General features: G+C 39.9%; 1 protein-coding gene across 3 annotated transcripts in view; it reads right to left on the bottom strand.

Annotated features, from left to right (window-relative positions):
* The window catches only part of LOC128983073 (papilin), a 274,271-nt gene extending 269,713 nt beyond the window's left edge, over positions 1-4,558 (bottom strand). For all 3 annotated transcript variants that reach the window (XM_054402221.1, XM_054402223.1, XM_054402222.1), the window contains exon 1: positions 4,460-4,558. In XM_054402221.1, the coding sequence (XP_054258196.1) occupies positions 4,460-4,482 (23 nt within the window). In that variant the 5' untranslated portion in view covers positions 4,483-4,558. The remainder of the gene's footprint in view (positions 1-4,459) is intronic.
* Positions 4,559-12,538: the final 7,980 nt, after the last annotated feature.

Below are 12,538 nucleotides of genomic sequence, written 5' to 3'. Positions count from 1 at the left end.
GTGTTGTGATGAACAGTGTACACCCGTAACACGTCTACTGTCTCAACAACGTCTACTGTATCTCGTAAGGCAAGGTTGTGTTGTGATGAACAGTGTACACCCGTAACACGTCTACTGTCTCAACAACGTCTACTGTATCTCGTAAGACAAGGTTGTGCTGTGATGAACAGTGTACACCCGTAACACGTCTACTGTCTCAACAACGTCTACTGTATCTCGGAAGGCAAGGTTGTGTTGTGATGAACAGTGTACACCCGTAACACGTCTACTGTCTCAACAACATCTACTGTATCTCGTAAGGCAAGGTTGTGTTGTGATGAACAGTGTACACCCAACAAGGCGCCCGTAACACGTCTACTGTCTCAACAACGTCTACTGTATCTCGTAAGGCAAGGTTGTGTTGTGATGAACAGTGTACACCCGTAACACGTCTACCGTCTCAACAACGTCTACTGTATCTCGTAAGGCAAGGTTGTGTTGTGATGAACAGTGTACACCCAACAAGGCGCCCGTAACACGTCTACTGTCTCAACAACGTCTACTGTATCTCGGAAGGCAAGGTTGTGTTGTGATGAACAGCGTACACCCAACAAGGCGCCCGTAACACGTCTACTGTCTCAACAACGTCTACTGTATCTCGTAAGGCAAGGTTGTGTTGTGATGAACAGTGTACACCCAACAAGGCGCCCGTAACACGTCTACTGTCTCAACAACGTCTACTGTATCTCGTAAGGCAAGGTTGTGTTGTGATGAACAGTGTACACCCAACAAGGCGCCCGTAACACGTCTACTGTCTCAATTACGTCTACTGTATCTCGTAAGGCAAGGTTGTGTTGTGATGAACAGTGTACACCCAACAAGGCGCCCAAAACACGTCTACTGTCTCAACAACGTCTACTGTATCTCGCAAGGCAAGGTTGTGTTGTGATGAACAGTGTACACCCGTAACACGTCTACTGTCTCAACAACGTCTACTGTATCTCGTAAGGCAAGGTTGTGTTGTGATGAACAGTGTACACCCAACAAGGCGCCCAAAACACGTCTACTGTCTCAACAACGTCTACTGTATCTCGTAAGGCAAGGTTGTGTTGTGATGAACAGTGTACACCCGTAACACGTCTACTGTCTCAACAACGTCTACTGTATCTCGTAAGACAAGGTTGTGCTGTGATGAACAGTGTACACCCGTAACACGTCTACTGTCTCAACAACGTCTACTGTATCTCGCAAGGCAAGGTTGTGTTGTGATGAACAGTGTACACCCGTAACACGTCTACTGTCTCAACAACATCTACTGTATCTCGTAAGGCAAGGTTGTGTTGTGATGAACAGTGTACACCCAACAAGGCGCCCGTAACACGTCTACTGTCTCAACAACGTCTACTGTATCTCGTAAGGCAAGGTTGTGTTGTGATGAACAGTGTACACCCGTAACACGTCTACCGTCTCAACAACGTCTACTGTATCTCGTAAGGCAAGGTTGTGTTGTGATGAACAGTGTACACCCAACAAGGCGCCCGTAACACGTCTACTGTCTCAACAACGTCTACTGTATCTCGTAAGGCAAGGTTGTGTTGTGATGAACAGTGTACACCCAACAAGGCGCCCGTAACACGTCTACTGTCTCAACAACGTCTACTGTATCTCGTAAGGCAAGGTTGTGTTGTGATGAACAGTGTACACCCAACAAGGCGCCCGTAACACGTCTACTGTCTCAACAACGTCTACTGTATCTCGTAAGGCAAGGTTGTGTTGTGATGAACAGTGTACACCCAACAAGGCGCCCAAAACACGTCTACTGTCTCAACAACGTCTACTGTATCTCGTAAGGCAAGGTTGTGTTGTGATGAACAGTGTACACCCAACAAGGCGCCCAAAACACGTCTACTGTCTCAACAACGTCTACTGTATCTCGTAAGGCAAGGTTGTGTTGTGATGAACAGTGTACACCCGTAATACGTCTACTGTCTCAACAACGTCTACTGTATCTCGTAAGGCAAGGTTGTGTTGTGATGAACAGTGTACACCCGTAACACGTCTACCGTCTCAACAACGTCTACTGTATCTCGTAAGGCAAGGTTGTGTTGTGATGAACAGTGTACACCCAACAAGGCGCCCGTAACACGTCTACTGTCTCAACAACGTCTACTGTATCTCGGAAGGCAAGGTTGTGTTGTGATGAACAGTGTACACCCAACAAGGCGCCCGTAACACGTCTACTGTCTCAACAACGTCTACTGTATCTCGTAAGGCAAGGTTGTGTTGTGATGAACAGTGTACACCCAACAAGGCGCCCGTAACACGTCTACTGTCTCAACAACGTCTACTGTATCTCGTAAGGCAAGGTTGTGTTGTGATGAACAGTGTACACCCAAGGCGCCCGTAACACGTCTACTGTCTCAACAACGTCTACTGTATCTCGTAAGGCAAGGTTGTGTTGTGATGAACAGTGTACACCCAACAAGGCGCCCGTAACACGTCTACTTCCTCACTAGTCTCTGGTTCGTGTTTGTTTCGCCTCAGTGGCGTTTTGAGATCAGAACACTGAGTCTCTTATCGATTTCCGAGTGACTCATTTAGATATGCAATACGATAATGAAGGCTCGTCAATCAATTTAATTTTGAAAGGGCATCAGGATAAACAATATTTACATTTTTTTATAGTTAGCAATTTGATAGATTATACAATTTTACGGACTATTTTTCTCGATCCAAGCATTTTTGTTTGATTTTTTTAAGGTTGAGATCAATTCAAGAAGCAGAATCAAGCTAACGACAGGATTATAAGTCTCACATTGCTCATGGACATATTTGTGACGCCGGGAGTCGCGTCTGGTGCGAGAAGTGATGCATACTTACGATGTTCTAAACGTAAACATAGTCTTAAGATAATTAATATTATAATCACATTTCAGTGACTATAAATATGTGACGACTCTCTACTTCCCAGATAGTTTGCACCTCATGGAGTTTAGCTTCAACTTCGAATCTATTGAAGTTAGAAGAGCACACTAAACTTCCTTCTATCGCTCGTTGTCGGGACACGGGACCTGGATAGCAATAATGGAAGGGTGGTGGTGGTGAAAGACCGTGTTATCGACCTTATTCGTTTTTGGTGGACCCGAGGCTCGACTGGGATAATGAGGAGGGTCGTCCTGGGTTCGTGGAACTTGCGACCTGCGACTGTGCGACGCTTTACACTCACACGGCCACCGACCACCGACCGCTGTCGCTGTCAATGTGATAGATAGATAAATAACATAACTTAAACACTACTTTACATAACATGTGCTCACTTGTATCAAGCTAATACTGACACGATCATACCGGTACACGCTTTGTAAAAAAGAAGTTGCTTACAAATGTTACGTAAAGCGACTGTGGCTTGTGTAGGCCTATTTTGCATTCAAATTTAATTATAAAATGTGCAAGGTTCCTGACTTGTTCGTACCTTAAAGATCGTACTGGTACTGCAATGAGTAGAATGTTTCGCGATAGGCTGATGGAGTGCGAGATAAAACCAACCTAACATTGAAAAACGATAATATCCTATGAATTCACGAAGTAATCCATATTTGAGTTTTTTCTGATGATATTACATTAAAACAGATTTTTATTACAGTATTTTGTATTGGCTTTGCTTGTATTTAGTGAGAAGCTGGTGCGTTATGAGTTATAAACAGAATATATGATGCAATACGCGGAGAAACAGAAAGGGACGTATTTTAATTTCTCGAGTGTAGGCTCGGTTTTTATTTATTTTCAGATATATTGGTAATTATTATTGTCTTTGATGTTACAAACCGAAGTGGATACAATGGGATGTTACAGCTCTTTTTCGTTATGATTCGTTTCTCCTAAATTATAAAGTCGAGTAAACAGACCTGGATTTATAATTTGTGTGATTATAAGATCTATATATTTGTAATGATTACTATCTTATCTGCTATAAATCGAAGAATGGATGTTAAATTTAGTTCTCTTGCACAACACGAAGTTCAGTCAATAGAACGTTATACATATATTTTAAAGTATGACTATTTTATCTTTATAGTTTTGTGGATAGGTACTTAACGGAATACCCAGTACAACAGTCATGATTAGTGGATTTATTGAATAGCTAAAACAATTTCGCTCCAGAGTCGTCACGTAGTGTGCTCTCTACGCATAGGCCTGCCGTATGTATACACATTTATATGATTTCCACACTTCCAGACCTACGGTATAAACACGACATTGACATTGCTATTTTAACTACTGGTAAAGAACGAACTGCATAACGACGAATGTTCTAGCATAAAACCGATGTCAACAACATTCAGTTTAAAATTAAAAACTTATACTGGTCAAAATGAAGAAGTTGGGAAATTTAAGTTTTATTAGACTTACATATTTTTTTGTTTATTTTGCCTGGCATTGAATATATAAGTAAAAGAAGTATCGGGATGAGTAGTCTTACCTGTGTCTCATTCTCAGATCCATGTCGGCTCCGTGTCGCCGGCACGCCTCGCACACTACTGTACTACAACACTGACTGTGACTGCTCTAGTGCTCTAGTGGAGGTGGAGGACTGACTGAGGCTGAGGCGCGCCTCCCCCTCCCCCACCCTTTCCACAATCCACTTGGACACTTCATCCTTCATTTACACGTCCCATTGATACCGCGGCCCGCGGGTAGCCCAGGATAAAGGATAGGTTGCTTGCTGCCACTCTTCTAGGCAGCCCACCAGCCGATGGCAAGTTGTACATGTGAATGTGATGTCACAATTCCAGAACATTTTACCTTGGACTTGGAGCTTATCCTCCAATATGGCTCCAGCAATGTGGTCGAGATGAGTCACAAAGATATCAAAATATAGAAACCAGAGAGTTGCACATAATATTGATGCGTTTGCTATGGATGCGCACGGGCTCGGCAGACGGTGGATCAACAATAAACGATAGGTACTATTTAAATAGCAGAAAGAGGAGGTAAATGAGGTCAGAAATTTCACCACTGTTTTTAGCTAAACAAACATATTGGTAGATTGCAAGGATGAAACAATAGAACCCTTATTAATATCTAGTACCTGGGGACCGAGCTTTGCTCGGGCAAAATCATTAGTTTACTCTGAAAGCAGTTTAGGATTGCAGATAGATTAATCCATTCCCAAACTCCACACTGCTCACCTTTACTACTTCCTTCACCATTTCCTACGTCAAGGACCTGTTTCCTTCCCTTCTCATAGCATTTTAGGATGTAAGATACATTTATCTAACTGCCAGACACGGTTCCCACACTCGGCGATGCTAAACTTTACTACTTCCTACGTCGTGGACCTGTTTTCATCTCTTTCCATACCATTTTAGTATTAAAGATAAATTAATGTAATTGCCACAAACATTCGACTCCGCACTGCTAGCCTTTACTACTTCTTTCACCATTTCCTATGCCGTGGACACGTTTCCTTCCCTTCTAATAGCATTTCAGTATTGCAGATGCATTAATATAACTGCTACAAACGGTTTCCAGTTCCAACTCTCCCGACTGCTTTCCTTTAATACTTCCTTCACCACTTCATACGCCTCGGACCTGTTTTCCTCCCTTCCCATAGCATTTTAGGATTGCAGATACCTTAATCAAACGTCATAAACAGTTCCCACACTCCAGACTGCTTACCTTTACTACTTCCTTCATCACTTCCTACGTCATGGACCTGTTTCCCTCCCTTCCCATAAAATTTTTGGATTGCAGATACCTTAATCTAATCGTCATAAACAGTAACTACACTCCAGACTGCTCGCCTTTACTACTTCCTTCACCACTTCTTGCGTCGCAGTCCTGTATCCCTCCCTTCCCATGGCATTTTTTGATTACAGATACCTTAATATAATCGTCATAAACAGTTCCTACACTCCAGACTGCTCGCATTTACTATTTCCTTCAATACTTCCTGCGTCGCGGACCTGTATCCCTCCCTTCCCATGGCATTTTTTTATTGCAGATATCTTAATCTAATCGTCATAAACAGTTCCTACACTCCAGACTGCTTGCTTTTACTACTTCCTTCATCACTTCCTACGTCGCAGACCTGTTTACCTCCCTTCCCATAGCATTTCAGGATTGTAGATACCTTAATCTAATCGTCATAAACAGTTCCCACACTCCAGACTGCTCGCCTTTACTACTTCCTTCACCACTTTCTACGTCACGGACCTGTTTCCCTTCCTTCCCATAGCATTTTTTGATTGCAGATACCTTAATCTAATCGTCATAAACAGTTACTACACTCCAGACTGCTCGCCTTTACTACTTCCTTTATGACTTCCTACGTCACGGACCTGTTTCCCTCCCTTCCCATAGCATTTTTGGATTGCAGATACCTTAATCTAATCGTCATAAACAGTAACTACACTCCAGACTGCTCGCCTTTACTACTTCCTTCATGACTCCCTACGTCACGGACCTGTTTCCCTCCCTTCCCATAGCATTTTAGGATTGTAGATACCTTAATCTAATCGTCATAAACAGTTCCCACACTCCAGACTACTCGCATTTACTATTTCCTTCACCAATTCTTGCGTCGCAGTCCTGTATCCCTCCCTTCCCATGGCATTTTTTAATTACAGATACCTTAATCTAATCGTCATAAAAAGTTCCTACACTCCAGACTGCTCGCATTTACTATTTCCTTCAATACTTCCTGCGTCGCGGACCTGTATCCCTCCCTTCCCATGGCATTTTTTTATTGCAGATATCTTAATCTAATCGTCATAAACAGTTCCTACACTCCAGACTGCTTGCTTTTACTACTTCCTTCATCACTTCCTACGTCGCAGACCTGTTTACCTCCCTTCCCATAGCATTTCAGGATTGTAGATACCTTAATCTAATCGTCATAAACAGTTCCCACACTCCAGACTGCTCGCCTTTACTACTTCCTTCACCACTTTCTACGTCACGGACCTGTATCCCTCCCTTCCCATAGCATTTCAGGATTGTAGATACCTTAATCTAATCGTCATAAGCAGTTACTACACTCCAGACTGCTCGCCTTTACTACTTCCTTTATGACTTCCTACGTCACGGACCTGTTTCCCTCCCTTCCCATAGCATTTTAGGATTGTAGATACCTTAATCTAATCGTCATAAACAGTTCCCACACTCCAGACTGCTCGCCTTTACTACTTCCTTCATCACTTCCTACGTCACGGACCTGTTTCCTTCCCTTCCCAGAGCACTTAAAAATTGCAGATACCGTAATCTAATCGTCATAAACAGATCCCACTCTCCACACTGCTACCCTTGACTACAATGTATCGAGTAATCATCAGTATAATCTTTGCTCAATAGTACCGGTAACAACTGATGTTTCCTTTTGTACTGTATTTTGTTTTGCTAGTATACTGTGGATAGACAACTTACAAGTTATTTGTTTACTTTTTCCTTGTTATTTAATTCTGCCAAGATGGTTACTTAGCAACCCATTAGACTAATGTTAAAAAATGTGACTTTCAGTTACATCTTTCTACGTAATTAGATTTTTGTTGAAAATCGTCGGAGCCGTTTTCGAGATCTTGGTGCAAGCATACATACATACAAGCAAACATTGCTCGTATTAGAGTATAGGATTATATTAATTACGTAAGGCGATTCTTTTCGTCAAAATTGTGGACGACTGGGAAGTCGTAGAACGACGGGAGAGGGCTCAAATTAAAGGTCTCGACCCCGTGACGGTGGGAAAAATAGTGAAATTCCCCCAATTTTAACACAAAATTAGATATAACGTAAAATGTTCTCCGTAAGAATAGCATTAAAAGCCATTTACTGCTGATTTTTTTATACTTCAATACAGCTGATCGTGATTTATAATCAAGCCAGTACCGTATGCAATATTACATTTTGGATTACTCATTTGCCAGTCGATTCTGCAATTTACTGTATCTATAAGTATAAAAGAGGATGTTTGTATATATATATATATATATATATTTGTTTGTTTGGCAGTGATAAACTCAGACACCGCTGAACCGATTGCCACGAAACTTGCTACATACGTGTAGAATGTCATGGAATAGGTTTATACACCATCAATTTCATGATCCGCCCAATCGGCTCCGCCCCAGTGGCTCTGGAGTTTCCCATGTTAACCTTATGAGAAATGGAATTAATGAATCTTAACAGCTGTTTCAATTAAACAAGTTGGTTCTGTTCTATGATGTTCAATAGCATTAAAGTTAAAAGGATTACCAACAGGGTGCAGCACTATTATTTATTTTAGGCCCTACATTCATGACAACAGCTAATTTGCAACCAAAAGGTGAGTAAGCGTAGCGAACTAACTTCAACCTGGAGGCGAGTTAGCGTAGCGAACGAGCTAACCTGAAGGCAAGTGAGCGTAGCGAACGAGCTAACCCGAAGGCAAGTGAGCGCAGCGAACGAGCTCCAACCTAAAGGTGAGTGAGCGTAGCGAACGAGCTCCAACCTAAAGGTGAGTGAGCGTAGCGAACGAACTTCAACCAGGACGTGATTGAGCCATGCGAACGAGATCATCTTGAAAATTAAGAAGTTAAACGGGGCAAAGCCCGCGGGTTACAGCTAGTACTATATAAAACCATAAAACCAGGGATAACGTTACCAATCTATATAATTAATACGCTACATGAAACTTTGTCGGTTGAACTCCTCCGCCATTTCTTAACCGATTTTATCCATTGACGTCTCATTGGAAAGAGCGTGTCGCGTAGATTTGCAAACTGGCCTTACTTTTTTTGAAAAAGTCCCTTGGGCTTTTCCCCAGTGGCTTTTAAAGTTCCCATGTTATCCTTATGAAGAACATAATTGTTTACATTTTGATCAGCTGTATAGTTTAATTGCTGTTATTTATTTTTCAATCCTATGAAACGCATTGAGTACATTTATTTACTATTTGAGTTTGTGTAAACATAACCCCCAAGACGGATCGTGTTAGTATGGTTGTATCTTAAATTTGTGTATTTATCGTTGTTTTGTGTCGCTATGACGGATCGTGTTAGCATGATTATTACTTAAATTTGTGCATTTATCGTTGTTTTGTGTAGCTATAATTTGTTTATTTGTTGTTTTTTTTTCTTTTAAATGCCTCCGACGTGACGACAACGAAACATAGACAGGAGGCGCAATCGTGATAACGACCGCAGCTACAGAACAGTGGCGCGTAATAGGCTTAACTCATCACCTGACCCTGGACAATCTCAACTATTAGGTTAAACATGCGCCGGCCCTAATACTACCCCAAACGACTTTACGTTTTCAATTGGCCCTCTATCAATGACGTCGTGCTGCCTGTACAGCGAGGCATTTTGAGAAGGAGAAAACCGGCCGGAATGCTTTAGGTTTATCAATAACGAAGATAAACATAGTTTGAGTTACACACCGGTGATCTTTGAGTTGACTCTTTTAAACTCATTGTAAATATGACTGTTATTCTTTTTTAAATAACTCCTGTAATGCTTTAGAATTGCTCGAATTCGAGCAACATGTACACTAGTAATAATTAATTGATGTTTTAGTTACGTCTTAGAAATTTGAAATAAATTGTTTTACTGTGCAGTTTGCAAACTTGTGATGTTTTTAGTAAATTAGTTAAGCGTATGATAAGTAGTAGAATCATTAGAGATAGTAAAGGGAGCATCCATGTATAACAGTAAAACATAGAGGTAGTTCCGTTTCTTAAAACTATCCAAAAATATGCATGTCAAAGATGTTGATGAAAAGTAATTTCGTGATTGGTTTCGATAACTGGGTAATTGAGTCCTAATCAGTCGCAAAATAGTTCGTAATCAGGAGTTGAGGCTTTTTTTTATAAAATATGGAAAGCCAATAACATCTTTAGGAGGATTTTTACAACATAAACGTACACTAGGCTAATAGTAGTTTTTTTTATGGCGATCAGAAACAAATCTAGAATTAAGTTTAGTCAATGGGATGACTTTACTTTACACTATACTCCGTTCAAACAGCCGTGGCACCTGACGGATTAGGACACCCCATGGAAACCCTTGGGGCCTTCTAATCCCTCAGGTGCCACGGCTGTTTGAACGCACTATTTTGATAAACCTTTACAAATAACTGTTTACAAATATTATGTATTAGTTATTTGAAAACTATTTAAAGGACGGGAATTCATAACAGCTTCAATTTAAGCAAAAAGAGTAGTCAGTTCTTCAAAGGCTAAAATTTGCTCTCCAATGACTTAGTCCAGGAGCTGAGGGGGGTTGAGCATGCATGAAAGTAGTACGCAATGTTATTGCTGATTATTGTAATATGGACTGTGGTGATCAAAATTACGTATGTCGCCTATTTCAAAAGTGGTCGATAAGGTGGGGGGGAGGGGACAAACATGGCGGTTTGCGCTATGCGTTAAAACGCTGATAGTTCGAAAACGGTAAAAGACAGAACATCGGTTAAAACGTCGTTGTAATCCTAAAAATGTGGACAACAATAATGGTCATTGGGTCCGAGGTCGTATCTCTATAAATAAACAAGTTATTGTATAAAATATGTAAAAATGGACTTTTCGTGTAGTTTTTTTTTACCGAAAGTAGAATTAATTTGTGAGTGTCGCAAAGAAGTAATATCAAATATCTTTGCTGATAGTTGTAATATGGACTGTGGTGATACAAAATACGCATGTCGCCTACTTTTCAGGTGGTCGAGAACTTGGGGGAGGGGGGCAAAGATGGCGGAACGCGCTATACATCGATATGACTGTAGCTCGAGAACGGTACGAGATAGGACATCGGTTAAAACGTAGTTTTAATCCAAAAAATATTACCAATAGAAAAGGTCATTGAGTAAAAAGTTGTATCTTAACTAATAAAAAAGTTATAACAATAATAAGTTTAACAAAATCTACATCGTACAGCTATTTTTTCGAAAATCTTATGGATTGTTGATAAATAATAGTGTAATTACTTAATTACTCAGCTAAATCTATATAAATAAAATTAGAGTTTTGTCTGTACATTGCTTAGAATAATGAACTTTTTGGTTATTTTTACATTTCATAGGTCAGAGAAACCGAATCAAACCTTATCTCAATTTCTGTCTGTCTGTCTGTCTGTCTGTCTGTCTGTCTATCTGTCATTCTCTTGGTAACGCTAAAATACGCACTTTATTACAACTACTCCTCAATAACTATAGCACTGTCCCGCCTGAAACTTATTTTCCAAATACTATACATATATGAGATGGTTTTAGACGTATTTCATCGAATATGAGACAGTTAGATATTTAACAGTAAACCCTTGAAAATCAAGTTTTTGTCGATTTTTGACGTGGAATTTCTGGAAGCCCATGTTAACCTTATGAGAAATGAAATTATTGAATCTTAACAGCTGTTTCAATTAAACAAGTTGGTTCTGTTCTGTGATGTTCAATAGCATTAAAGTTACAAGGATTACCAACAGGGTGCAGCACTAGCACTATTATTTCTTTTACATTTATGACAACAGCTAATTTGCAACCTGGAGGCGAGTGAGCGTAGCGAACGAGCTAACCTGAAGGCAAGTGAGCGTAGCGAACGAGCTAACCTGAAGGAAAGTGAGCGCAGCGAACGAGCTCCAACATACAGGTGAGTGAGCGTAGCGAACGAACTTCAACCAGGACGTGATTGAGCCATGCAAACGAGATCAGATAGTAAAAATAAAAGTAAGCCTACCGTTATAGGATCGACCGGCAGACACAGAGGTAATTTAACCTTTTATTGATTGTCATACCGATCCGGAACAACAAAAAACAACATAAAATGAAGCTATGTATAATAGTTTGGCCAGCATATCTTAAAATATGCAAACCAACTGCTGTTCTTTATATAAGAAGGTTTCAACTGAATATTATAAGATCCCCGTGCGTAGAACGGGTACACAGCTAGTATTAACTAGATGCATTTTCTTATAAGAAAAAAAAATATTATTTCGAATCATATGGTTTAAAATGTAAAACACGGCCTCCAAACGCCTTGGGGTTCGTCCGTTAGGTTGCGTTATAATTGCTGCTGTTTTTAAAATAATGATTGCTTGTATTTTGTATTTCATTATACACTGAGTATATAAATGAAATAATGATAAATAAATAATCAAACAAATAAGATAATAATCAAATATGAAATATAATATACAGTATAGTAGTTTATTTGTTTATTTGTATACGGTAAACACCATTTTACATTTTACATTGCTTATATATAGAGATGGCCAAAAAAAAATGACGTAATAATAGTCAAAGCTACTACCTACACTTAATTAACAAAACAGAGTTGAGAAATAAATATATGATAAATATCACAGCAAGTGGCAATAAAGACTAGTTAACATGCAGGAACAATAATACAATAAATATTAACGAAGTAGAGACTAACAATAAGCAAACCAAAAAATATGAACAACTATGAATAACTACAAAATAAATACATGTAGTGGGCGTACTAATAAGATATTTAAATAAACGTACTAAAAGTAAACTTTTAGTTTAATTCCATTGTAAATATAAACACCATAAACTTTAAACTTCTTGACCG

This window comes from Macrosteles quadrilineatus, unplaced genomic scaffold, assembly GCF_028750875.1.
Source record: "Macrosteles quadrilineatus isolate MER2022 unplaced genomic scaffold, UCM_ALF_1.0 Scaffold_1__1_contigs__length_201487025, whole genome shotgun sequence".
Taxonomy (NCBI): domain Eukaryota; kingdom Metazoa; phylum Arthropoda; class Insecta; order Hemiptera; family Cicadellidae; genus Macrosteles; species Macrosteles quadrilineatus.
Note: the sequence above shows the minus strand (reverse complement) of the source record. Positions and strands in the feature narration are given on the sequence as shown.